The sequence below is a fragment of the Danio rerio genome, chromosome 14 (genome assembly GCF_049306965.1).
Source record: "Danio rerio strain Tuebingen ecotype United States chromosome 14, GRCz12tu, whole genome shotgun sequence".
NCBI lineage: Eukaryota > Metazoa > Chordata > Actinopteri > Cypriniformes > Danionidae > Danio > Danio rerio.
In genome coordinates, this window is record NC_133189.1 from 28,803,664 (window position 1) to 28,831,518 (window position 27,855).

Here is a 27,855-nt window from a genome sequence, read left to right on the forward strand (position 1 = left end):
CCCAAGGACCATGGTTTTAGCTAAAAACATTCTAATGAAGCAAAAAATGTCACCAACATTTGGAAAACTTAAGGGTGGGAAATTTAACAGATTTTCAGAGTAAACTATCCCTTTAAAGATAAAACTACTTTGAAACAACCTTCCCTTTCCCGTTCGATCAATTATGCCCTGAAATCACTGAATATACCCAGTTATTTTTCTTCTAAAATAATTTCCATGAAAACAGTGGCATTGTTGAATCTTCCTGTGGACTTAAAGAGGCTTACATTGTTGCACTCACATGTTCCTATTGTTAGGTTTTATTCTAGGCTTTTTTATTCATTTAAACAATGAAGAAAGAACAGAATGAACCCTTTGCACAAGTCTGTTATGACGCGCTTAACGGTCATAAGCATCTTAAATCCTTGAAAGTTTTCAATATTTAGATTTTTTAAAAATGTATGAACATTTATTTGTATTTATGTATGTATTATATCATCTCTGTGTTAAATTACAAAATGCAAATTACCGCTTGTGTGAGGCATTTCTAATGCAGCGTCTGTAGGATAGGACAATAAATTTGACGTTATTCTCTCCGTCATCAGTCTCACACAATTTTTTTTCCTTTTTCTAAAAGTCTTGATAACACCATCATAGCATTTTTCGTTTTTTTTTTTTTTGAGCAAATAAGATTGTAAAAAAATGATTTGTTATACTTTCCAATTCACTGCACTATAAGTGTATAGGCGCTCATCTCATTGTCACTATAAGTGCCTCATTTAGTGTGGTTGATTTGCTCTAGAATTTGTTTACCTGGTCTGTGTGGTTCATTTGAGGAGGTGGGAATTGTGCATGCGCAATTACAGTACATGGGCACCAAAAACACACCAAACAACCAATAACTGCTAAAGAGGTGGTCATAGAATGCTTAAAATGAGCTTTGGGGTGGTTCATTTTTAAAAAAAAAAACATGAATCGAACTTGAACAGACCTTACAGCAAAAAGTTCTGTGAATTTTTGGACTAAACCATTTACCGTAGTTGGCTCTGCTGTATTTTATGGGATGATGGCAAGTATTAGTTTCAAGTGCTTTAGCAACAAGTTAACTGACCAACTGAAAATCAGTTTAGTAAATACATTCAATGACACATCTAGCCAACGAATGATGTAGATGTTGTTACGGGACTGCATTTTGGTTCTTTTCAACTGGTTTAGACCAGAGCAATCAGTTTGGTGTGAAAATAAACCAAAACCGCAGAAAAATGCTATAATGTATCAATTGTTTGTCTTGGTCCGAACCACATGTGAAAACACAGCTAAAGGTGATGTCATATTTTGCAGCAAAAATCTAGTCTTTAAATAATGCAGCATGGAGACTTGCATAAGTCTGAAAAAAAATCAACAATACAATCCTCTTCAAGTTTGTCATGTGAATTCACCACACTGACCAAAGGAAAAGCTGTTTTGTTTGCAAGTGGCTTCAGAATGTGTTGCCTTCAACAAGCCTTTTTCCATCTGAAATATTGTTTAAATTGTGCTGATGTGACAGCAGCTACTGTATAACTTGCAGAAAATAATAAAGACTAGACAGAAATGATAGTCACCTTTGCACTGGAAGCGATTGAGGGGGGTGGTAAGCAGCAGTCGGTCAGCCATGTCGGGTGGTCCAGTGCAGCGGGCGATGCCAGGCTCTTTAAAGCCAGCCTTCACCCACTGAGACAACCAGCGCAGCTCACAGTCACAGTATAAAGGGTTCGCACCGAGAGCTCTGTATGACAGGAACCAGACGTGACACTTAGTTTCAAAAAGATACATGCAGTGGAACTTGCATTTTGTGGTAGTTTTCCTTTTCCTTGTTTATAGTGTACATCACAAAGCCAATTTCATTAGTTACTCTAACTGAACTTCTTTCAATTCAAGGGCCCTTTATGTCTTAATTTGTTTAACAGTTCTTTTCTATAAGGAAACAAAGAATTATGGTAGCCTCACTCCAAACCAGCAACAGGAACTATATAGCCGAAGAGAAAAAAGCAACACTGCCATAAGCCTTCATAATAGATGCCTTTTAGCCCTAATAAAATTTACAAAGATTTCCTGTGGGACTCGGTCTCTGAGCACTCTCTTTAGGCAGCACAAGGTAATGAGGTAAAACTTACATCGAGTCTAAAGACCTGAGCTGGTCTCTAAGGTTGAGACTGGGAGTCCATCATTAACAGAGGGAGAGAGAGGACGCAGATATACCCACGCACACACACATACTTACAGATGAGATAGAGATGTCAAGTGGTTGAAGGCTCCCTCCGGAACAGTTGAAAGGTCATTTCCGTGGAGAGTTCTGAAAGAGAAGAATGAAAAGAAAATGAAAAAAAAAAAAAGCATTGAGCTCCGGGAGCTGGCTTCATTGTTTTTCACACTATAAATGATGAAAGAAAGAAAGAGAGAAAGATAGAGAGTGAAAGAAAGGGTCATTCATTCATGGCATTTAGCGCAGATTATAGAAAACCTCTGCTGTTTTTTGCGAGACACCAGTGGGAACGGCAGATTTGCATTGAGATTTCATATGCATTGTCTATTCTGTTTAATCATTTCTCCTGTTCTATTACAGACCGTTCGGCCCACACATATACAGGCAACCTGAGAACATGATTGGACAGCTACAGACCCTTGAGGCCACGTCAACTGTGGCCCTGGGGCATTCTGGGAAATTAAAAAGTGACACTGATGACTGCTTGGCAGACTAAGCTTAAAGAGGCCAGAAATAGGTGGGCGTCCTTTGGTCTGTTTAACGTATCTGTGCACACAGGGTGCTGATAACCTATCCTGCCCAGACCAGCAGGAGAAAACCATCCTGCTGAATGCATGGAGACATTTAACAGTGTTTTTCCAACTGTTTGCCTTCTAATAACTTCGAGGAGAGAATATACTATAACTGCGTTACAGGAGAAATCAGTCTTTTATTTTTGTTCCTCACATAAAATATGTCATTTTCACCATAGAGTTTTAACAATAATTAAAATATATAATATTCATTCATTAAATTTCCTTCAGCTTAGTACCTTTATTCATCAAGAGTCACCACAGCAGTATAAGCTGCCAACTAAAGGTCTGACCCGACCAGATTTCTTGCAGCGCGGGAATACATTTTCGAATGAAACACGGTAACAGTCAGTCCCTCGGGTGTAATTTGAACAGGATCGGGCAGTCTAACAATGTAGTGCTCCCGAGTCCCGACGTCCCCCAGCCAGTGCTCACAACCGTTACACATGATGACTCATGACTCATGACCAGTGCTTTCTGCATGTGCTTTTTTGTCTGTGCGTGTATCATCAGCATAACGTTCCTCAGAGTGGCCTTTACCAACATGCGAGAGCTAAGTGAAGATGTGCTGTCCTTCAGCCTGTATTACAAAAACAATTGTTTAGTGTTAGGAAACTCACATCAAGCAAGTCTGATGTATGGGAGTCTTTTTCATGTGTCATGAAAAAACTTTATTCTTGTGTGATGTGATAATACCTTAAAGTTTTACCCTTTAGCAGTCACAAGACTAGAACCTCAGGTATAAGACGGCACTCATGTCTCATCATAAAGGGGCAAACAAAATTTAGCACTTGATCCTTGAATAATCAACAGTTTTATCCGCTATCTCTATTTTTCGGTAGTACCCTTTTTAAACATGAGATTTTCGAAACCAGATCTAAATTTAGTGAGAACGGTCGGGTCGTGTAGGAAATGCGGCGGGTCGGGCAGCGGGTGAACAAAGGCTGAATAAAAAAATTAGTCCAGAAAAATTAGGCAGATCTCTACCGTCAACTTATTCAGCATTTGTTTTAAGCAGCGGATGCCCTTCCAGCTGCAACCCAGGAAAGGGAAACATCCATACACTTTCATTTATACTCATACACTACGGACAAGCCAACATGAGGATAAAATGCAAACTCCACACAGAAATGCCAACTGACCCAGCCAATAAAATACTATTGACCATATAATATAAAATAATATAAATTAATATAAAATAATATAATACAGTATAATGTAATATAATATAATATAATATAATATAATATAATATAATATAATATAATATAATATAATATAAAATAATATAATATAATATAATATAATATAATATAATATAATATAATATAATATAATATAATATAATATAAAATAAAATAAAAAAATATAATATAATATAATATAATATAACATAATATAATATAATATAATATTAGATAAAATATGAAATAATATTAGATTATATTACTTTGTTTTACTAAGTATTTTCACTTTTAGAATTTAATAATAATATACAAATGCACACAACATTACAAGATTTCTGTGTCTTCTGTGTTTTGTCAGAAAAACTCACTTAAAAATGTGATAAAAATATAAATTATTTATATATGTTCATTTAGTTTAAATAAAGGGTAAAAATAAAAGATGAAGACATAGTGAAAATTTTCCGACTGTTTTAACGTGTCACACTTTTATAATGTGACATTCACTAGTTTCATAAGAAGTCAGAAAATTCTGAAAAAGGGTAAAAAATAAAAGATGAAAGCATGGTGAAAATGTTCACATTTTATACTGTTTTAACCAGACGTTCACTAAAACGAAAGGAAAAACAAAATCACTTACTGTAGTTTTAATAAAAAATTTAACCCATGGGACAATCTATTGCTTTGTTCCGTTAGAACTTGCTGATGCTGTGAACATGTTGTTCCAAAGCTGTTTGTTGGAGCAGTAATCTCCTGAAGTTAAGTCCATAAGGCAGGTTATTGGGATCTCAGAGAGGTGTTGTGGTGCATGGGGAGTTTATGTGTGTGTGTGTGCGTGTGAGAGAGAGAGAAAGAGATTGATGTGACTGTGCAGCGGATTGCTGGTTCATCAGGTAAAAAACAAAAGGGAGTCTTACAGCAGGCGGAGAGAGCGCAAGCCATCAAACGCATGAACCGGGACGCAGCGTATTTGATTATAGCTCAGGATACTGCAGAGAAAAAGAACAAAGACAGCGAACCATTCATTTAATGCCTGAATTTTTCTTTTCTCGAAGATGTGGTATTCATGTTCAAATGGCAGCACTGACAAACACATATGTTGACATAGAAACAGTATTAGATTGTTGGATTATGGTTTTAACTTACAGGGTGGCGAGCTGTGTCATGTTGCTGAAGGTGAGAGGGGCAAGATGACTGATGCTGTTATTACTAAGGTCTCTGCGGAGGAAACACACATAAACACACAGCAGATTTAGTTACACACACTCAAAACAAAGTCTACAATATGCTTTCATGATCCTGGCCATCTTACTTTTAGAAGGTTTTTTTTTTTTAGGCAGTTATAAATTTGTATTATTTTTTTTATATACAGTTTTACAGTGATAACCAATGTGGCATCTGTAATTCTTCATCAGTTTAACACCGTGTCCTAACTACATGCACCACGGCATGCGATAAAATATATCTTTTCCATGTTAAAACAATTTTTGTCCACACTATCAGTGATGGAAACACAAGAAATTTCTATTTTAAAAAACGTTTTTTACTTTTCGCGACATCGCAACAAAACAACAGCATATTTTACCATGGAAATGATCACGTCAGATAAAGATTATATGCATTATTCAGTGATAAATGCTACCCATAGTAGTTTGAATATAACTATACTGCACTAGCTACACCAGCAAATAGTTTACCTAACATCTTCAAAAGAAAACAACAAATAAAAATAAATAATTAATAAAAAATAGCAGACGGTTTGAAAATAAAAGTCCGAACTGTGACACAGTCACTTAGCCATGGTACTTTTAATAATGTTAAATATGTATTAATTAGATTATAACCAAGCATTTCATTGGCAGTGCAGTTGCTGATATTTAAATAAATGGCTGGTATTTAAATGTTTCTGTTGTGTCGCATTTTGTTTGGTGGAGACAGAAAAATTGGTTGTCGCTGGAATCTTGCATATATACAGTGCCCAGCATACTGTAAATGAGTATACTGCTTTCAAAATGCTTAAAAGGGGCTAATACTTAAAATGGTTCATAAAAAATAAAAACAGCTTTTATTCTAGCCGAAATAAAACAGATAAGACTTTCTCTAGAAGAAAAATATTATCAGACATACTAGGAAAATTCTCTTGCTGTGTTAAACATCATTTGAAAAATTTATATTTATACAAAAATAAAAATTCAAATGAGGGCTAATATTTCTGACTTCAACTGTATGTGTGTGTTTATCATTATTAATCAATTAACATACACTGTAGCATTTCTATTTATATGGTGAGACTTGAGTGCAAACAGGTGCCTCTTATTTCCTGAAATCTAAAAAATTTCTGTAGAGGATATAAAAACTGGTCTGCTTAAAACCCTTTTGGATAAAAGAGCATCCCAAATAAATAAATTCAATCAAAAGAGCAAAAATACATACAGGAGTGTCAGTTGTTTCAGATTAGGAAGCTCTTTGGGAACGGATGTGAGGAGGTTTCCTTCCAAGTATCTGAAATGGTAAGAAAAATCCTGTTAACAGACAAGCTTGCAAACCTCAGACAAGCTACAAAGCAAAACCAGATTTCATTTGAAATTTCATTTCATGCTTAAAAATCAATTTGTAAACGGAATATATAGAGTTATCACCACAAAGTGACTCGAGATTTACAGAGAGACGTTACAGCGAGCTGCTTTGCTGTCTACATTTTTAAGTTTGAAGATTTCAGAGCTACAGTAAAATTGTCCATGAAGTGTACTGTAGCTCTCTTGGGATAGTTTCATCCTAATTTTGCCACTATGTGACGTGCTAAAAGGCCATTCTCAGCTGAACCCAGCAGAACATCAGCAGACCCGGTCACTGCTAGATGACAGGACGCAGATAGATGGGGCTTTGATAGGGACTTCAGGGTCTGCTTTCAAAGTGAGCTGGTAATGGGTCTGTCAGTGAGCAAGAGTAGCGTCTTCAAAACTACGAGCAAGAGATAGAGGTCAATCCTGCTGAGTTTTCACGTATGATCCAAGAGCAATTACTGTCCTCCTGCTGAAAAACCATCAGCGTCAAAGCAAGGAAATTTCAGTTTGGTACATTAACTATTAGAACTGCTTGTTATAACAGTCTCTTTTGTTTTTTGTTTGGCTATCTTGCAATCTTGTCTTGCTCTGCTGGTGCCCTGTCTTTTTTTTAGTGAGAGTTTGAGTGTAGATGGTCAGCAGTTCATTGAAGGGACTGTGTTCAATCTTCATCTGACTGGTCCAGTGCATTATGATAGACCAGGGGCCACCAACCCTGTTCCTGGAGAGCTACCTTCCTGCAGAATTCAGTCCCAACCCTGATCAAACACACCTGAACCAATTAATAGTACCTAAAGCAGCACTTGATAATTACAAACAGGTGTGTTTGGTCAGGGTTGCAACTAAAATCTGGACGAAGGTAGCTCTCCAGGAACAGGGTAGGTGACCCCTTTGAATGACCAACACAATCTCATGGCAGTTCGTAACTTTTTGATTTACTGACTAATTCATTTATTTATTCATTTTCTTGTCGGCTTAGTCCCTTTATAAATCCACGGTCGCCGCAGCGGAATGAACCGCCAACTTATCCAGCAAGTTTTTTACACAGCGGATACCCTTCCAGCTGCAACCCATCTCTGGGAAACATCCACACACACACACATACACTACGGACAATTTAGCCAACCCAATTCACCTGTACCGCATGTCTTTGGACTGTGGGGGAAACCAGAGCACCTGGAGGAAACCCATGCGAACGCAGAGGGAACATGCAAACTTTAGATAGAAATGCCAACCAGCGACCCATTGACCTTTTTGCTGAGGCGACAGGACTACCTACTGTGCCACAGCTTCGCCCTGACTAATTCATATGAATTTTAATATGATTTGCTCATCTTCCAATGATGGTTGGACTTAAGGTTGAAGTTTGGGAGAACGCCTCTTTTCTAAAAATCATACAAAACATATATGTATGAATTAAAGCTCATGAATTTGTATGAACTAGCCACTTTGCTGCCAAAATGTGAAATAATAAGATTCCTCATGAGATCATGGTGGATGTAAGCATTAAATGCCCAAACCCACCGACACCATAAGGATCACAGTCAGCATGCAACATTTACATGAAAGTCGATGTTTACTGACCATAGTAATATATTGTCCATTAAAAAATGGACTCTTGAGTTTTGAAGGTCAAAACTGTTGCTGTCAAAGATATGAGTCGAAAAGCTAAGTAGTGGTAGTATGACACCTAGGAGAGTTCAAGTAGGTATCGCTACAGCCCGGAGACCTTCAAAAAGGAGGGATTACACCGCAAGCAGGTTGGGTGACCTCCAAGTGGGAAGAACTTAAGTCACAAGTAGGTTGGGTTTAAGTCGTGTAGGTGGAGCAGATTTTAATAAAACACATCATGTTACTGTGAGGTTGGGTTTAGGTTTAGGGTAGGTGTAGACTTTAATAAAACACATCATGTTACTTTGAGGTAGGGTTTAGGGTTGGGGTAGGTGTAGCCATTTATAAAGCAAAGTTTTGGGCTCTGTGTCATGTACAAGACATAAATAAATAAAAACTCCAGGTTTGTACAGTCCTCTTGGAGCTAAAAGGTCCACCCACTTGGAGCTGCCTCAGACCTCAGTTTATACACTTCTTGGGGAGTTTGTTGCAGTGGATAAGGTGCAAATCATCTCCTCTCAAAGAATTGTAGTTTAGATGCCACGTGCAGGGAGATTTTTTTATTACTTTCTAGTAAAAGCTTTAAGCTTCAAAGCTTTGAGTAAAGATATTTACAGGTGCACTGTATGTGTTGTCCATTGGCTGCCATTGAATCATTCATGTGAATGCTGCACACTGATGGCGATGTGGAGAGATTTTAAAGTGCTTTGGGTATATGGCCATAGACAATAAATGCCCTATACAAATGCACATTACTTAGTTCCTTACTTTAAAGAAAATCTGGGTTTACCTAGGCATAGTTGAATAATATGAGTATATGGAAATGGGCATACCTTGAGCCTCAAACATCATAGTTTTCTCGTTCTCGTGTAAATGATGAGTGTACATGTAAAATCTTGGTATAAAAATAGGCTGATCAGAACACGTGAAAACGTAAGACACCGATTGTTTAATATGCGTTACTGAGCAACAACTCCAGTTGTCATCAGTTCACATGCATGCTTAGAAACAAAATATGGGATAAATGAAATATACATTTATTCTGCTCCACACTGAAGAAGCGTAAGATATATTTAATTTTATTTTTTGTTTATGTTTATTGTGAAATTTGCTGAGTTCACGTTTAGGTTTTGTTCAATCCCTCGTATCTTGCTGTCCTTTTGCTAAAGTGAAATAACAGAAATTTTATTTTATTTTATTTATTAACACTTTATTAAACATCATCTGTTCATGCAGAAGTTGATATTAATTCCAGGCTGTATTTTATTTTACACTATAGCTTCAGAATACAACATTATGCATCTCTGTTGGTCTCTTTTGTTGAGTAAAATTTTAGTTAAATTTTATCCAAAACACAACTTGTGTATGTTTGTGTCAGAGAGGCAGGCTGCAAGCATCAGAGCAGAGCTCATTATTATTCATGACTGATCCAAATATGGTCAATATGGACTTTCTGATTCTAGAGATATTTTAGGGGGAAACAACTGAGCAAACCATTTCTGAAGATTTTCTAAACAAACCTAAAACATATACCTGGCATGCAGATATCAGAGAACATTTTCTGGGACCTTTAATGTTTCATAATAACAACTGCAATATCAATTTTAATATCAGAACATTATTGCAAATGACAGGGGGTTCTGATTTTTACATATAGATCCTTTCAATAAATAAATAAAAAAAACTAGAAAAAAATCCCTTGATGTAGCACAGCGTGAATGATCCAAAAACAAATTTCCTGGATATGTGTGGAAATGGATCAACAATCTCTCCTAAATGGAATAAGACAAAAACTATAGCAGGCAAGGAGACAAATAAAGAAAACTTGAAGAAGAAACTCACAGTTCAGTTGTATCTTTAGGGATAGTCTTAGGCAGAGAACGCAGCCCACGGTTACTACAGCGCACCACGGTTTCCGAGCATGTGCAGGATTCTGGACATCGAGGGGCTGACGGCAGGCACACATTCTCTTCCGCACCTGAGAGAGAAGGACATGCATAATTTAAACTCCTTTACATCATGCAAGAGAAAAATGTAATATGTGTTGCTAACAGATCTAATATAGAAACTCATCAATTCTTTAAAAGGAAGTAATGGAGGACGGAAAAAAAGAGGGAGGGTGGATGAAAAAGCACAGGTGCCATGTGCGCCAAATTATATTGCAGTTCTTGGAATAAAAAAGCTCTTTCTCCAGTGTGTTCTCCAAACATGGCTATCATTATTACAGCGTACGCTTGCTCATAAGTGATACAGTGCACAGGAGTTTAAAATCAGCAGCTAAATATTGCTTTTGGCCTCGCTTGCTCCACATTTCCTGCAAGTAATACTTGTAGCCTCCTCCCGAGCCGCTTTCATCCAAGCACTGGGAGATGCTATCTGTAAAAGACTGAATTACCCTTCAGATTAAAAAGAAACAGCGAATTAAGCCATTAATGGGAGGTAATGGAGACTGAGATGTGCTCCAACAATAACACACAGACCGAGTCTGCAAGGAGAACGCTGGACCTGGACGTGCTTGCAAATGCAGAAAGGCCAAGGGGGCTTGTTTTACAATGATTGGACTCCTTCAAACGACCAAAAATATCTTCCCGTAAATCAATTTAGCTTGACGTTGTTACTCTAACTGTAATTGCAGAGCACTGAAATAGCTGGATGTTGTGGTGAGTTTTTTGGAGCTGAAGTGTTGGTGCTCTGCTCGAGGAGGAAGAAGCGAACGGAATAACAACACATGAGTCCTGACAGACAGCCTCTTCTAACTAATGGACCTCAAGCCAGGGCGAGTTCTCTCACTTTGAACTTCTTTATTTCAAAGCGCTGCACCATCTACAGCTGAGTTGGCTCTCTTAACACGATATTCCCCAAAGTCCTGCTGCAGCAAAAGAGCTGTTTTTACCCAGAACACCCCAGCTTCTGAAAAACAGGACCCCGGCCAGACAGAAGCCAAACCGCAGATTCTTTTTATCTGTTAAAACTTTATGTGGGTCTCCCGAGGTTCTGTTTTCCCCCTGTCTTTATGGACACAAGTTCTTCCCTATAAAAACCAGAGCTGGAGAAGATAATGTTCAGGCCTCCTCGCTCAGCATTTAATTTGTCCTCATGGTGCCCTCTCGGAACAGCCTTGTGGTGAGTTGGCCGGGTGTGATTTACCCCAACGCTGAGAAGCAGGAAGACAGGGATGAAGGTGTGGGAAATCCGAGGAGATGGAGCGAAGAGAGAGCCTCGGTCTGGAAGAAGCTGATTCAGAGGCCTGATCTAAGCAGTGTGATTTCATGGGAACTGGAGATGGATGTGGTGTGGATGGCAGAGGCTACAGAGCAAATAGTAGCTGAGGTCTGCAAACCCTTATTCAATGTCCTGACAACATGCCTCTGGTTTACGAGGAACTGTTTAAAAGGTTGAATTCAACCTCTAAATGGGCCAGAGGAGTAGGCGATAATGGAGGAGAGTCAAGACTGTATAATAACTGACATAGATGAATAGATTGTGATATTTGATTGGCATATTGATTGCTTTTATGTTCATCATGATAACAGCATACAGTTAAAAATAAAATAAACACATATTTTTGCTATAAAAATATAAATAATCATTGTAAATATCAAAATTTGATCATTTCTGAACATTACAATCTTTAATATTTGTCTTTTGAGTCTAAAGTTAAATATAGATTTTTCCCAGCAAATTTAACAAACAAACAAACAAATAAATAAATAAATAAATAAATAAATAAATAATAATAAAATAAATAAATAAATAATAATAAAATAAATAAATAAATAAATTGACCCTTATCGATTTTCAACCTCCAGGTTTGATTATCGATTTTCGATAATTTATCGATTTTCAATTTTTCGGTTTTGATTATCGATTTTCAATCTCAACCTGTTGTCTGTGTGGGTCCTAATGCCCAGGTAAAAGTGAAGGGGACACTACGCGGTCATAGGTCCTGACTCTCTGTGGTCATTAAAAATCCCATGGCACTTCCCGTAAAGAGTAGGGGTGTAACCCCGGTGTCCTGGCCAAAGTCCCTCAAATGGCCCTTACGATCATGACCTCCCAATCATTCCCATCCTTTGAATTGACTCTATCACAATCTCTCCACTCCCTCAATAGCTGGTGTATGGTGAGCCCACTGGCGTTGTTGACTTGTGGCTGCCGTCGCATCATCCAAGTGGATGCTGCACACTACTAGTGAAGTTATTGTGAAGTGCTTCGGGGTGTACACAATAAATGCGCTATATAAATGCACATTACATTACATTACTCCAATCTACACTGTTTCATTCAACCATTTACTGATCTATCACAAACGCAAGCAGCAAAAATTGTGAAAAAAGAGGGTTATACCATCACAGGAGAAATCAGGCATGGCCACATCTTGAATAGGGATCTCCTTCAGGAAGGCAGGTTTCTGACAGCGTGGGTTTCCGCTAACCACCCTGGTCTTCTTAAGCCACAGCCCCAGCCAGGCTAAGTGACAGTCACACACGTAGGGATTAGACAGCAGGTTACTGTACACACACAGAAAGAAAACACAAACCTCATTACTATATAATTACAATGGAAAGCAATCAGCAGGGTTAAATTACCACACAAGCAATTAAACTTCAGCCCATTTAACGCAGCAGGAGAACTGCACGGGTGAATTTGCATTTAAATAGCAATACAATTACATATTATTACTGCCATTCGACCCGCAATGCTGACAATGTTTGATAGCAACTTTTGCATCAGTTCACGTCAATATATACACTGTAAAACCCAAAAAGTTAAGGTAACTCAAACCATTTGAGGAAACCAGTTGCAACAATCCATTTAAGTTCAAAAGCTTATCCTAATGAGCACTGTGAACTTAATTGCACAAACTGTAAAAATGCAAATTCACCCTTTGTTTTTTTTTGTTCTGTTGTTTTTTTAAAGCTCCATTTGATTGAACTTTCAGAAATCTGTGAGGACACATGAAAAATGCCTCAATAAGCTGATTCTGAAGCCTCTACTTCATCAGTCCTGATAGTCGTTGTCTGATGGATCGTTCTATACCGAAAACTCCAAGACTTTGATTTCTTTTTCATTTCTTTTTTGGCATTTTACTTTTCAGTGCTTTTAGAATAGATTTATAGCAATACCACAGTGTAAAACCCAACAGTCAACTTTATCAAATGAAATGAGTGTAGTTAACTCAAAATTGACTGAAAGTTAATTCTACTCATTTGAAAAGAGTTTTGAACTCAGTGTTGAAGGCAATGAGTTAATTAAATGCCTCATTACTTCAACTTAAATGGAGTAAGTTCACAGTACTCATTTAGATTAGTTTTTTTTTAACTCAAATGGTTTGTACCAATCGGTTTCCTCAAACAGTTTGAGTTGCCTTAACTTATTGAGTTTAACAGTACTCAGCTGGTTTGAGTTCTCTTCATTTATTGGGTTTTACTGTGCTCAAATTGCTTAATTTACTCAAATAAGTTCACAGTGCTCATTAGGATTAGTTTTTGAACTTAAATGGTTTGTTGCAATCAGTTTCCTCAAAGGGTTTGAGCTACCTTAACTTTTTGGGATTTACAGTGCAGTAAAATCCAATAAATGAAGAGAACTCAAACCAACTGAGTAACGTAAAACCCAATAAGTTGAGGCAACTCAAACCGTTTGAGGAAACTGATTGAAACAAACCATTTGAGTTATAAAAACTAATTTACATTAGTATATATTTATAGTACTGTGAACTTACTCCATTTAGGTTGAAGGAATAAAGTATTTATTTAACTCATTACCTTTAACGCTGCAATCAGAACTCTTTCCACATGAGAAGAATTAACTTTCAGTATATTTTAAGTTAACTACACTTATTTCACTTGATAAAGTTGACTGCTAGATTTTACAGTGTAGTATTGTTATAAATCTATTCTAAAAGGACTGAAAAGTAAAATGCCAAAAAAGGAATAAAAAAGAAATCAAATGGCCCTATCATAAACCCGGCGCAATGTGGCGCAAGGCGCGGCGCAATACTTGTTTGCTAGTTTTAGCTTTTGAGGCATTGCGCTGTGCTCTTTAAATAGCAAATGCATTAGCGCTCATATGTGCGCCAATAGGCTTTCAGGTCTAAAAAGGACGGCGTTCTGAGGCACACTGCTGGCGTGTTGCTATTTTGAGAAACTAAAATTGATTTTTCATTAGACCAAAACAAACCCGGTCTAAAGTCCAGCGCAGAGTTGCGCCTCGCTTACACACTGCTTAATACGCACAAGAGAGCAATAGGCAAATATCTCTGAAAAAATTTAAATATTAAGTATATATATAGGATATAATAAGAATAGATATAGGATATAAATATAAAGGATTAAAATATTACAAAACATATTATTTTCTAGCCTACATAAATATGAAAAACCACTGCTTTTTGAGCATACTTCGTGATTATTGTTCATTTATTCTTTTGCTGGAAATTAGAACATAATTTAGAAATAGTTTTGAGATGAATATTTATGGACTAATTGATGTCTGTGCGTAAAGGTTTCCCTATCCACGAGAGCGAACGTGAAAGTAGATCATTTATCTCGTATTCTCACGCAGTAGATGCTCTGTTTAACATTTTTCTGGTAAAAAACTGTTAACTGTTAGCTAGTGAAATGCTCAGTTTTTACAATAAGACTTACTTTACGTCATGTAAATAGCGAATGCGCTTATGGCGCGACGCAGCTGGCTCTTAAAAGGAATGGGAGATGAGACTCTAATTGGTTTATTCTCAAAACACACCAATAACTCATTAAGAAAATGAACTCAACCCTTTTAGACCATGTGCCACGGCGCAAATCAGATTTTCCCGTCCTTAAAGTGTTTGCGCCCTGCGTTTTGCGCTCTGCGCATGGACCGTCAAAATAGAGCCCAAAGTTTTGGAGTTTTCAGTACAGAACAATCCATCAGACAACTACTAACAGGACTGATGAAGTAGAGGCTTCATAATTTGCAGAATTTGCATTTAAAAAGCAAATAAGTAATATTTTATGGCAGGGGATGAACCTGCAATTCTGACAACATTCTATAGAACATTTTGCATTTGTTCACATATTATTACATTGTTTTAAAACTATAATAACAGCTGCTAAAAGCACTGTGGCTCAAAAGCTAAGATAAGAGTTTCACATTTTCATCAAGTTTGGGTACAGAACGTTTCAGTTGCTATCAGCACCCCTGGAGAAGAAGCCTTGTAATCAACTTATTGAGCCATTTTTTATGTGCTTTCACTGAGTTCTGAAAGTTCAGGTAGTGACACACAGACCTAAATCATACAATTGTAGCCTTGAGTTGAAAACATCACCAGCAGTGACTCTAGAAGGCTCACCAGGTATCCCATTCAGACAACTGCCTGACTGATGCATTGCCGAAACACAGATGCAGGAGTGGCGGCGCTAGTAAAGGCTCAAAGGAACTCTTTAATATAGTAGCACCATAAAGTAGCTGAAAGCGTCTGCTACACTATAGCCTGCGGGATGAATTAATCAGGTTTGCTGACCTTCGTCTGCTTTGCCAGGAGATGCTTGCCAACTTAGGCCGGTGGGTTCATGTTAACACCACCTTATATCCCTCACCAGCAACGTGTTTGCCTTTAATTATTCCTACATCACTTTCTGTACACGCTTCAAAGGGCAAAGGAACATTCGGGAGAACGTTTGCTTTGGGAACGATTTCAAAAACTAGACATGAGAGAATATTTATGCAGCTCAATTTAATAAATGCAACGTAGCTGACAAAACGAATAGCTATTTTTTCACTATGATTATCACAAATGTGAACACACAAAAGTAACCTCTGTCCTGACTGCTCGCTCCAGCCTTTGCAAACTCTCCAACCGGAAACACTGTCCCGCTCTGCTCTAATTTCAAGCCGAGGTGGAAGGATGAATGATGGAGTGAGAGAGAAAAAGCAGGGAAGTGTGCCCAACGTGTCTGCTGCACTACTGTGGGAAGAGAATAGCTGGGGAGGCCTTGCTCTCTCTCTGTCTCTCTCTCTCTCTCTCTCTCTCTCTCTCTCTCTCCCTCTCTTTCTCTCTCTCTCTGGATATTTTTAGCTGCCCTGTGCCGAAATGGACATGGCTGTGTCAGCCACTAGGTAATTAGAGAGCTGGCAAAGCAAAAAGGACGAAAAAGAAAGTGTCTGAATGGAAAAAATTACAACACGTTGATTAGAAAACTTGCCTCATGGCATAAAAAGACAGAAAGAGATTGTGCATTTCCATAGATCTTTACTAATGCTCATTTAGCTGAAATGACACAAATTACGTATACATTAAACAGAAAATTACACTTTCTTCAATTCATGACCTGACTAGTGATTTCAGTTCTTCTGTAGTCCTGTTTATCTACATTTTGTATATCTTTCTCATTTAAAGTCTGTATGAAATCCAAAAATGTTTGCTTTTGTTTAAGTTGAACAGTTAATACAAGTTATCCACAGATTTTTTGTGTGTGTGGAAGATCTTTAATCAAAATCTAACCATTTGGGATGGTATGGTAGAATGGTTGAACTTTTATGGTGTCAGTTTTACAACTTGTGTGAAATATGCTTAGCCACGCCCCTCCAACCATTAGTTTGCTTTGAGTGAAAGATGAGAGGAGCTCAACAAAAAAAAAAAAAAAACCCTGCCACCTACTCAGGATTCTTTTTCCGTTGCAAATGTGTTCACACATGCTTTAACACAAATAATTCACATCATTATAGACCATTGGTTGCTTAAAGTTGTATCTATTAATACTTATTGTCAAAATATAATCTAAAGGGGACCATCAGAATACCAGGTAAGTACTAGAAGCAACTGTATTTATTTATTATGTGTGCACAAAACAAAGCAAAGCAAAGCAAAGCTAATAACAAAACAAAACAAAAAGCTAGAAAACTTCATGCACAACAAAACCAAGTTCATGTGTTGCTGTGGCAAACTAGTGTAAATTGTTTCTGCTGTAATCAAAAGGAAGTTCAAACCAGAACCAAACTCAACAACAAAGCAAAAAAAATAAAAAACACAAAACAGCAAAACAAATAAAAGCCAAGCAAAACTGATTGCAAAAAACAAATATAAAACAAAATATAAAGCAAAACAAAAAGCTAAAAAACAAAACCAAGTTGGTGTGTTTCTGTGGCAAGCTAGTGTAAATCGTTTTTGTTGTAATCAAAAGGAAGAAGTTCAAATCAGAACCAAACTAAACAACAAAGTAAAAGCAAAGCAAAGCAAAGCAAAGCAAAGCAAAAAACAAAACAAAACAAAACAAAACAAAGCAATGCAAAGCAAAGCAAAGCAAAGCAAAGCAAAGCAAAACAAACAAAAAACTAAACAAAACTAAAAGCTAAAAAACCTAACGCACAACAAAACCAAGTTGGTGTGTTGCTGTGGAAAGAAGTAAACAAAAAAATGGCAAAACAAAATAAAAGCCAAGCAAAACTAATTGCGCAAAACAAATATAAAAGAAAACAAAAAGCAAAGACATCAACAAAAACTAAAATATGTCAAATCCAACCAAGAACAAAGCACATGTGTTAAAGTGGTAAGCTACAAAAACACTGGTATGTTTATATGCAAATTGTTTATGTCACAATAAAAGGAAGATGTATGTTCCACTGATTAGATGACTTCATTGTGTTGTTTATGCATGCTAAACTTGATTAGAAGGTCAGATTGGAAGGAATGACACCTCATGCAAATCAGAATGATCTGAGAGTTCCTGCTTAGAATCTGCTCACATATTTTGGTTAGTAGGGAGGGTTCGCAGAATGAAAAGGAGAACCATGTGTATTGTTGCACGTTGTGTTGTGTGCCAAGAATACAGCCTGATATGATAATTCAAGCAGTTACAGATGCTCGCTGTGCTGGCAGTCATCATTTCCATTTTTTTCTCTAAATCATGATTCCACCAGAAGTTATTTTGAATGCCTAACAGCATCTGTTTATCTACGAACATCTGTAACATCTCTTTCAGTTTTCTTTATTGATCTTTCTCTCTTTTGTCATTCTCTATATGGCTGCAGCACACTAGAATACATTCTGTTTATTAGTTTCTTTGTTTACACCCCCCTCCACTCAAAAAGAAAAAAAAGCAATGCCAATACTAATTTGCATTAAAAATGTACGCCACATCATTTTCTCCAGATGTTCCACTATTTTATTTTAATTTTACGGAATGCATTCAAAAACAAACAAAAAAAAAGAGAAGATGAACGAATTTAGTACATTTGCCTTTGTATGGACATCATCAGCGTCCATTTTTAGACAGCGGAGCAATTTTCCCTTTTGAATAATTTACCCTGCCCCAGGGGGCAAGCCAAAATTTTCTCATCTGAGGTTCAAGAACAACCGTTTTCAACCGAGACAAGAAAACATAACCTCATAATTCTGAAAAAAACATCTGCAAACAATAAGAATTCTTAGCTTGAACCACATCCTCATCCGCTTTGCATACAGAAATATAATAGGCGCTTGATTGGTGGCGGTGCGTGACCTGATAGGCTGTGTTTGACTTCCTGCAACTTGGTAAATTTTTGAACTAACTCATTTGTGGCTTTACTGCAAACTTCAATCAAAACTTTTAGATAGTTTTCATACCTAATTCTTAGTTGTTGTTTTTTTTAATGTAGCACTAAAGAATTTGAGTTGATTATTACTGATAGAGTGAACTCATGACACTATGGGGAATGTTTGTGTTGGTATGTGCATGTGTTTGTGTGTGTGAGGGTGGAGGACTCACATGGTGGAAAGGGAATGCAGGGTGTTGAAAGCTCCGGGGGCGATAGTGGAGATCCGGTTATCGTAGAGGGAAAGCAGGCGCACAGAGCTCAAGCCGGTGAAGGTGGCGTTATCCACACAGCTGATCTGATTACTCCTCAGCATCCTGACCAAAACACACAGGCAGGTTGATCACATTGACTGGGACAGATAGAAGCACACTGCTCCCTCACGGAGAGGGAGGAACAGAAAGTTATGGGGTGATTGTTAACATGACAATATGGAAAGGTTATTTTGAAAAATTCATACTCACCGCTATTATATGAGGGATATACAGTGCTCAACATATAGTATATGTGTACACCCTTCACAAATCTCTCATTTAAATTATTATTTTCTATAGGAAGGTTAACACTATTATATTTTTGTGCATATACAATACATGTCAGGATTCTGTCTTGTCAATTCTCGTTTTGGAGTCCTGACACTAGTCCAGTCTTGTCTTGTATGTTGTGCTTGGCTTAAGTTTTCTTGGGTTGAGCATTTTTATTCTGTTCTTGTCTGTCTTCGTCTTTTGTATGAGCGCCTTCTTGGCCGCGCTTGGCCTGTACGTGCCTGGCATGTGAGCTCTCGTCCGGGTTTTTGTATTTGTTTTATCTGTGGCATTCAGTTTTTTTCTAAAATGTCTCAGTCTAGTTGGTTTCAGTAGGAACTGAGATTGAACAGGCACGTTGCATGTGAAAGTAAATATGTTTGGTAAGTCTTTTCATTTATTGTGTGCTCGTTTCTAACATGTTGTTTACATTGTGGCCGTGTGCATTAGTGTTGTGTTTCATTTGAACACACAGTTAATGATTTCTCTCATTGGCTGTGTGTTCTAGTCCTGTTTTCTCATGAGCACATGGCTTGTGTTGTCTTTGTGTCATGTGCTCTACTGTCTTATGTTTAGTCCCACCCTTCTTGTTAAGCCACTATTAGTTTATTATTCAGCTGTTTGTTAATTCATTATTTCTCCTTTATAGCTCCCTCTTGTCTGCTGTTCTGTGCCAGTTCGTCATCGTTCTTCTTGAGAGTCATGAGTCCTTTCCAGTCTTACCAGCCCAGCCCAGCCAAGTCTAGTTTGTTTGTTTTCATTATGTTTTCCCCCTCTCTGGGTTGTTTTTGTAGCCTTTTTGTTTTATTTTTTATAATTAATAAATACTCATTATTGCAATTGAGTCCTTGTCATTTCCCTACCCACTGACCGTGACAGTAAATTCGTCAGTACTGAAGCCAGATCTGGAGCTTATGTAACAAAATAACTTATGGCAGCATTCCAAATTTAGTACATCCAAATTTATATGTTAGAGAAATATTTTTTAAAGAGCAAAATTCAAGAGAATCAAATGTGAAATGTTAAAATTGGTGTTAAAACCTTGTCGTTTGTAATATTTTCCCCAATAATTTGCATGAATTTAAATGTATTAACTTTCTATTTATAAAGTTTAGTGACAAAAATATTATTTTCACAAATACATCTATTTGATAAATCTGTTTTGTTTAAATGCACCAAACATATTACCTATATTCATTGAGAAGAGATCCAAATGTATGTAGCTGTATATCAAAACAGAAGTCTAGTTTGAGACCCGTAACATACTGTAGATCAGCAGTGATTTGATCTTTGTGAAATGACAGGAAGTACTGTTAATGTAAAAGGGTTTCAGCAGACTATTAGAGCGCTTAAATAAAACACTACTTGATGGAAATTCTCAAGTAATAGATTATACGTTTTTGGGTCAAGTTTTGTTTTGGAAGTGTAGTTGGCAAGAAAAAACAATGATGAAATCTGAAATTACATACATATTGAGGACTTTCCAGTAAAGTAACCATCCATTATTCCTCAAGATAACAATCCCCCAATCAAGATGGCAAACAGAGGGCTGTGATTCATTCACAATAATAATAATAATCATAAGTGGGTCAGATATTCCTAAAATGCAAGAAAACACAAAGTGAGCCTTTTTCTCTTTTGAAATATCTTTCACAGATACTGTAAATATTAAAATTATATTATATTATATTATATTATATTATATTATATTATATTATATTATATTATATTATATTATATTATATGTTGATATTGTTAAAAAAATATCTTCCTGTCTCTCTTTCTGTGTGTGTATGTGTGTCTGTGTGTGTGTGTGTTTTGCTGATCTTAGAGCAGGTCCTATGCTGAAACATGTGCGTCTGCTCTCTGAGATTGTGTCTGTGCAGCAGACGAGGCCCACTAAGACAGCTCGCCATTTCACACAGATAATATAAGTGCATGTGTGTGTGTGTGTGTGTGGCTGTGGAAGGATGAGGTGCCCAAAACAATCAGGGTCTCCTAAAGGCCCTTAGCAGCACAAACGGGCTAAATGCAAACCAGAGTCTTGTGTGATGAAAACCTGAAAGCAGCAAATTCGGCATTAAACTCTGACAAACAGGGATCTGAGATGAGCAAACTCAATTTGGAGACAAACTCCTGGGATTTGAAAGCCACTAAATCCAATATTGCAGGACCATGATTCCATTCATTTGCTCCTATGCACTCCTCTCTCTCCAATTAAGATAATTAGAGCGACAGCAGACCTTAGGAAGAGTTTTTTTTCCCCAACCACCAGGCTTCAGAATAAGCATTGTATTAGCATCTTTCTTCCCTCAGCACACAGGACATCCATGCCCGTAAGTTTCTTTAAATAGCTTCTTGCGGTCAACATCTTGATTAGACCTGCCGATCACAGTTTGTTTTGTGCTGAGACTGGCCAATTTTTCTTCAAAATTTGTTTCTAAAAAAAGGCCTATATGAGCAATTCCTCCAAGCATAACTCTGGTGTTTTCGTGCATTTATATTCAGCGCTGAGTGAATATATGAATGTGAACGCGGCTAGAAGGCATGTCTTCATTTTAATGAGCAGGATAACAGAAGATGCTGCATTTGTTTCGTGAAAAATGAGCTTTACTCACAGTGTTTTGAGGCCGATCAAACCCTTGAACATCCGTCCGCTGACCGACTGCAGCTTGTTTCCAGTCAACAGCAGCTCCAAAACACCTCCGGCCCCATCAAACGCACCCTCACGGATGTCCCGGAGTTTATTATTGCTCAAGTTTCTGCAACACAAAAGATTTATAAACACATCAGCTCTCCTTGGGCTCTGACACATTGTTAATGTGTCACAAACAGTGGTGGAAAGAGTGAAAATCATGACAAATCATGCTCAAGTAAAAGTACTATTACCTGCCCAAAAATGTAGAGCAAGTAGAGTTAAAGTATCTGTTGTAAATATTACTATTAGTAACAAGTAGGTCTTTTAAAAGTATTCAAGTGTAGCGAGTAGTGAGTATTATGCTATGAAAGGCATTTACATGCAATTTGTGTGTGTGAAAACGTAATGTTCTTTAGTTCATTTAGTTCTTGTTTAAGGCTATTTGGCGAATTCAGTCCTCCTACAGTAAACATTCTTCATCTTCACATCAGTGACATCCCAGCAAACACACAACAGCATAAGACGTTAATATTAGATTAGATTCAGTTCATTAACGTCAGGTAATCAAAATTCAATGTCTAGCCAGCATCTAAGGACAATGTTATTTTGACGTCCAATAACGACGTCTAAATATTTGATATTTGGTTGATTTTAGGTTGTGTTGGGACCAAAATCCAACGTCTGATAGATGTCATAGTGGTAACGTCCACACAACATCAAGGTGTATCATGATTAGACATTGATAGTGGATTTTAGATTCATTTTAGGTTGGACATTGATGTCGGCCTGACGTTGGGTTTTGACATCAACCTGATTATCATTTCCAAACAAAATCCAACGGCCCCACGGCGTTGGGGTAAAATGTAAATATGATGTCACGTTGACATCCTGTCCCTGCAGGGATGCAATCTAAACATTCTCTGTGTCATTGCGTGTAAATATTTTGCACATATTCTTGGACACTTTTTTGCTGCATTTATAAAGCATAACGTTTTGAGGTTGTTCAGTATGATGCAATTGACTTTCCAAAAATATCAGATATTCGTGTTTTGCATTATGGTAGTATTTTAATGGATCCGCATGGTGACTACCTACAAGATGTCTGTGTGTGTATGAGAGAAGGAGTAAGAATGCGAATGAGTGCAAGCAAAGGCTGTATGGATTGTTGCAGTAGTCACCATGCTCAAAGCAAAAGTCTTGTTTAATTATAAGCCCTCAATAATATTTTAGGCTAATTGGCTTTTTTATATTTACAATCACTCTCGTTGGTTGGTGATTGTTTTATGTGCAGTGAGCAGCGAAAATAAATAATGCCATAGTGGCATCAAACAAAATCTCGAGAAGATGAAACTGTGCAAATGGATCAGGATAGCGGGAAACAGAAGCAAAGTGATCTCAAGTCAGCCAGAAAACATGACAGAAGTGGTAACTGTGGACTTTTCTTGAAGATTAGACAGAATGAGTCATTTAATTATTATTTTTTTTTTACTTGCCACATAATAGTGAAGTGAACTGAACGGTGATTGTTTTTACGATTTATGTTTGTAACTATATGTTTTTATTATCCATGACTGACCTAAAACATTGTATGGCCCAAAATAATTAAAGACCCCTCAGAAATGTGATGTTCTTTATTGCACTATCACAGTTTAATGTTGTCATGTTCCAGGAAAACTGAAATTGTTTGGTGGACGTCGGTCATGGTAACTTTTATTTCCTGGTTTTGTACAGGGAATTATTAATTCACAAATTAAGCACTGATCACAGAAATTACTTTTTTACTTAGTCAATCCCTGTAGACAAGAAAAAATAAAGTAGGGACTGCAGGTTGAAGGAAAATAGTGAAGTAAAAATTACAGATACAACACTAAAAATGTACTCAAGGGGAAAGTAAAAGTACACATTTTTAAAACTATTTTGTAAATTACAATAAAAAAAACTCAATTACAGTAATTTGAGTATTTGTAATTTGTTACTTTACACCACTGGCCACAAATGCCCTATCTATTTTTGGCAGAAATGGTATAGCGCAAATTTCTTTGTTTCTTCATACTGTATGAATGGGATGAACGTTATATCCTAAACACACATTTATGATGATTCACAGCTTAATTTTAAACCGTGCTTCAGTAAAATGTGAGGTCGCTCTTTTAGATCTGCCCAATTTATAACTATGCTAGATAGTAAGCAATTTCATGCATGATAAATCACTGGTCCTCTTCCTGAGCGAATACCGCTTTTTCCAATTTTGGAGCGGGCCGCAAATATCGTCTGACAGTAAATCACTGCATGCTTTTGCCTATTAGGTTGGAATATTCCAGAAGCTTGTTCTATTGTTGGCAGCATCTACAGCACACAAAGCTTCCCAGTAAGACTATGTCATTCAGCAACTAAATGAAATAGAGAAATAAACACATCCATACATCTTGAAAAAGTCTGGAAGCTTCTTGAAGGCCTCTAAAGGCTCTATAGAATGGAGATTTACCAAAATTGCCCTGATTTTAATTTTGTGTGATCTTAATTTGTGCAGTGTGATTTTACCATTTGATTTAACATTAACATACCCTATACATTCCCAATAGACAATACATTATGAAAATATTTTAAGTATTAAATTATATTATATTATATTATAGTTTATACAACAGTTCTGTCTGGTTCTTGAATCTGATTGGATGATGGCCGTGCGATATTCTGCAATATCAGCACTTGTACAGCCTCCTCACCCTTCTGTATTACTCCGCCCACATAGAATGACATCAGATCAATAAACTCACTAGAGTTGGATTGCAACTATGCAGTTTATTTATAAGGATAGTGCCTATTTTAAATATTTGTCATTTCGGAGATACAGCGCGTCAGCATCCATCTCATACTGAGCTTACGGATCAAATCATTGTTAAATTGGTAAGTTACTTTATAAGTCAATCTCTCTCTTTTGTATGTTGTAGTGCTTTATTTATACCATAGTAGTTGCAGTGTATTGAGTGTGAAACATATTAGGAATGTATGTATTTTGTGTTGGCCACTCTTTGTATAAGCCTGTTACTTATTCGTTGGCCATCTGTTTCTAACGAGTCTCCTGTTTTCATTATTGTAGACTAATTTAGTAAACAGAAAGAAAGAAGAAATGCCCGCATGTGTTTAGCATTTTTCTAAACACAATAATAAATTTGGTAGTGTTTGCGCTGCTTTGGCTTTTTCTGGGTTAATTAGTGTGATATCCCGATTGCAACAGAGAAATACTGGAAAATCTCTGTAGACTGATGGCATTTTATGCTATTTAGCCATATAATCTTAAAATGTCTGCAGAATCACCTGTTTTGTCGTCATTTTAGACATTATGCTGGAGAATCATTCAAATACTAGCTCTAAAGTGACGTTGGTGAAGTAACAACGGTTTTTGCAGTTCTGAATCCAGCTGCAGGTCTGAATGAATGACTGAAGAAAGTAGTTCCTCATACAAATATATTTTTATTATTTTTTTCCAATGTAAAATAACTGAATTTTTGATTAGCAAATACTGAATAAGCACTTTTAGACCATTTTATAGACAATTTTACAATTTTTATTATCTATTACAATATACTGTTATTATTTTTTGTTTTTTTGTTTTTGCCATAACATAGTCTAGACAGTAAATAATTGGTTTGTAATATTCCTAAGGTTTTCTATGTCCTTGTGTCAGCCACATCTATAGCACTCATAGCTGAATTACCCCATACACCAGTGTCAAGTGAAAAGGAAAACTAAATCCATTCGTACATCTTGCGCAGATTTGGAAGCTTCTTGAATGCTCCTGTAGCCTCTAAGATGGAGATTTCATTGTCGTTCAGCCGTCTGAAGTAAAGAGAGAACAGGAGCAAGAGGTTAACAGTTCATCGGTAAGTACTACTCACAGGGTAATATAATGATAAGATAAAGTCTGAAAGTAAAAAGCACAAGTAATCCTCACTGGAGCATGAAGGAGTGAAATGGAGACAAGAGAGCTAAGGGTGATGGGAAACGATTATCATTCAGACACTGTCTCTGTTTCAGCCTTCAAGCCTCTTATGTGAGAGATGCTGTATAATCAGGACTGTGATGTCATCGTAATGAAAAATCAGCGTGAGCGCTGGATATGTGACTTTAATACACATTCATCTGTCCCTCATCAGTTATATAAACGTGAAGGACGTACTCTCACACTTATGCAAATAATAACAGTGGATGTGGAAGACGGGCAATTGGGCTTTGCAGATAAATTGAGACAGAGTACGACAGAGAAAGAGACACAGATGCTGTATTTTGGAATGGCATTCTAGTTTATATTTGGGGTTTCAAACTGCGGGCAACAAGGAGCCAAAACACAGAGTACGGGTCAAAATGTGATTTATTTTTTTATGCCAAAAATCATTAGAATAATAAGTAAAGATTGTGTTTCATGGAGATACTTTGTGTATGCCCTATTGTAAATATATTGAAACTTAATTTTTTTGGCTAGTAATCTGCATTGCTGAGCACTGCACTTTTCTCAGTACTTAAGATTTTTTTACACCCTCATATTCCAGATTTAAACAGTTTTATCTCAGCCAAATATTGTCCTATCCTAAAACCCATACATCAATGGAAAACTTATTATTCAGCTTTCAATAAAAACAAACACCCCTCATGGCTTTCAAAATGTGTAAAACTATTGGCTATCAATTGACCCTTATGGCTGTCCTGTAATGTATGCCCATACACCCAAAGCACCTTACAATCATGAGGAGGGGGGGGGGGGGGATGGGCTCTTTGTGTAAAACAAAATTAAAAACAAAATTAAATAATTTTGTAAATTTTTTTAATTGAAACTAATACTATTTAATTCAGGTTTAAATAGCAATTGAAAATTAATTATTGAGATTAATCACAATACATTCTGTGTGGTGAAGCTCATCTTGTTATGTGTTTCTGCAATTGAAAGCCATTAATTTTAATACGAAATCCCCACATCAATACACCGTTGATAACAGACACCAAATTTGTAACTGCACCTTTAACATGATGCAAAGAAAATGTATAATAAATAATTTTCAGATTATATTTTACACATATTTAACACATCAAATTATTATTATTCATTCATTTATTCATTTTCTTTTTGGCTTAGTCAATTTATTAATCAGGGGTCACCACAGCAGAACGAACCGACAACTTATCCAGCATGTTTTACACAGCGGATGCCCTTCCAAACATAACCCAACACTAGGAAATTATTAAAATTCATAATAATAATAATAATAATTATAATAAAAATAATTTATTATTACTATTATTACTATTATTATTATTAAAGTCAAGGCCTACAGTGTCAAAAAGAAAACATCTGATCTATACTATGCAGCTCGGTGCATTGGTAGTTTACACTGTAAAATACATAATAATAGTGATAATTTAGGTTGTGTTTGGAAATATCAAATTTAAATGAATGTCACCACCAAGGACACTCGTGTTTTGTGAGTGTGAATTAATAGCAATTTTTTTTTCAAATAAATTGGCTATACATTTTTTTTTCAATGTTTTAGATTACTCAGAGCATTACATCAAAATGATATAATATATCATATTGAAAGCACTTTTTTATTTTCAATGAAACACCACATAAACAAATTTGTATATTGGGAAATTTTTGAAAGAACATGAAATTTTTAAAGCATCTCCACAACTTAATAAACTTAAGGTGAAAGCAAAAGTGCATTCTTCATTTAACAGTTAGTATTAGAGTTTTAAAAATCTTGCATTTATGTAGTACATCGCCATCAAGATTTGAATAGTAGGGAAATAGCTACTTTTAAAGTCGAAAATATAAACCCTAACACAAGCATTTTTTGTTTTTAAGAGATGTCTGATAGACATCTTAACATAGTCATCTTGGCTAAAACAAGGCTAAATTTGGGCTGTCAGTGAAAATCTAATATACGTCTATGAATAGACCAAACCTAGACTATTCTTAAAAAAAA

General features: G+C 36.5%; 1 protein-coding gene across 4 annotated transcripts in view; it reads right to left on the minus strand.

Annotated features, from left to right (window-relative positions):
- The window catches only part of slit3 (slit homolog 3 (Drosophila)), a 272,541-nt gene that overhangs the window by 40,491 nt on the left and 204,195 nt on the right, over positions 1–27,855 (minus strand). For 2 of the 4 annotated variants that reach the window (XM_073921711.1, XM_073921712.1), the window contains 11 exons: positions 25,640–25,714; positions 21,855–21,998; positions 18,886–19,029; positions 12,503–12,666; positions 9,998–10,133; positions 6,414–6,482; positions 5,127–5,198; positions 4,898–4,969; positions 2,243–2,314; positions 1,584–1,747; positions 509–538 (listed from right to left, as the gene is read on the minus strand). In XM_073921711.1, the coding sequence (XP_073777812.1) occupies positions 509–538; positions 1,584–1,747; positions 2,243–2,314; positions 4,898–4,969; positions 5,127–5,198; positions 6,414–6,482; positions 9,998–10,133; positions 12,503–12,666; positions 18,886–19,029; positions 21,855–21,998; positions 25,640–25,714 (1,142 nt within the window). The remainder of the gene's footprint in view (positions 1–508; positions 539–1,583; positions 1,748–2,242; positions 2,315–4,897; positions 4,970–5,126; positions 5,199–6,413; positions 6,483–9,997; positions 10,134–12,502; positions 12,667–18,885; positions 19,030–21,854; positions 21,999–25,639; positions 25,715–27,855) is intronic. The other 2 variants (NM_131736.3, XM_073921713.1) reach the window with 1 other exon arrangement.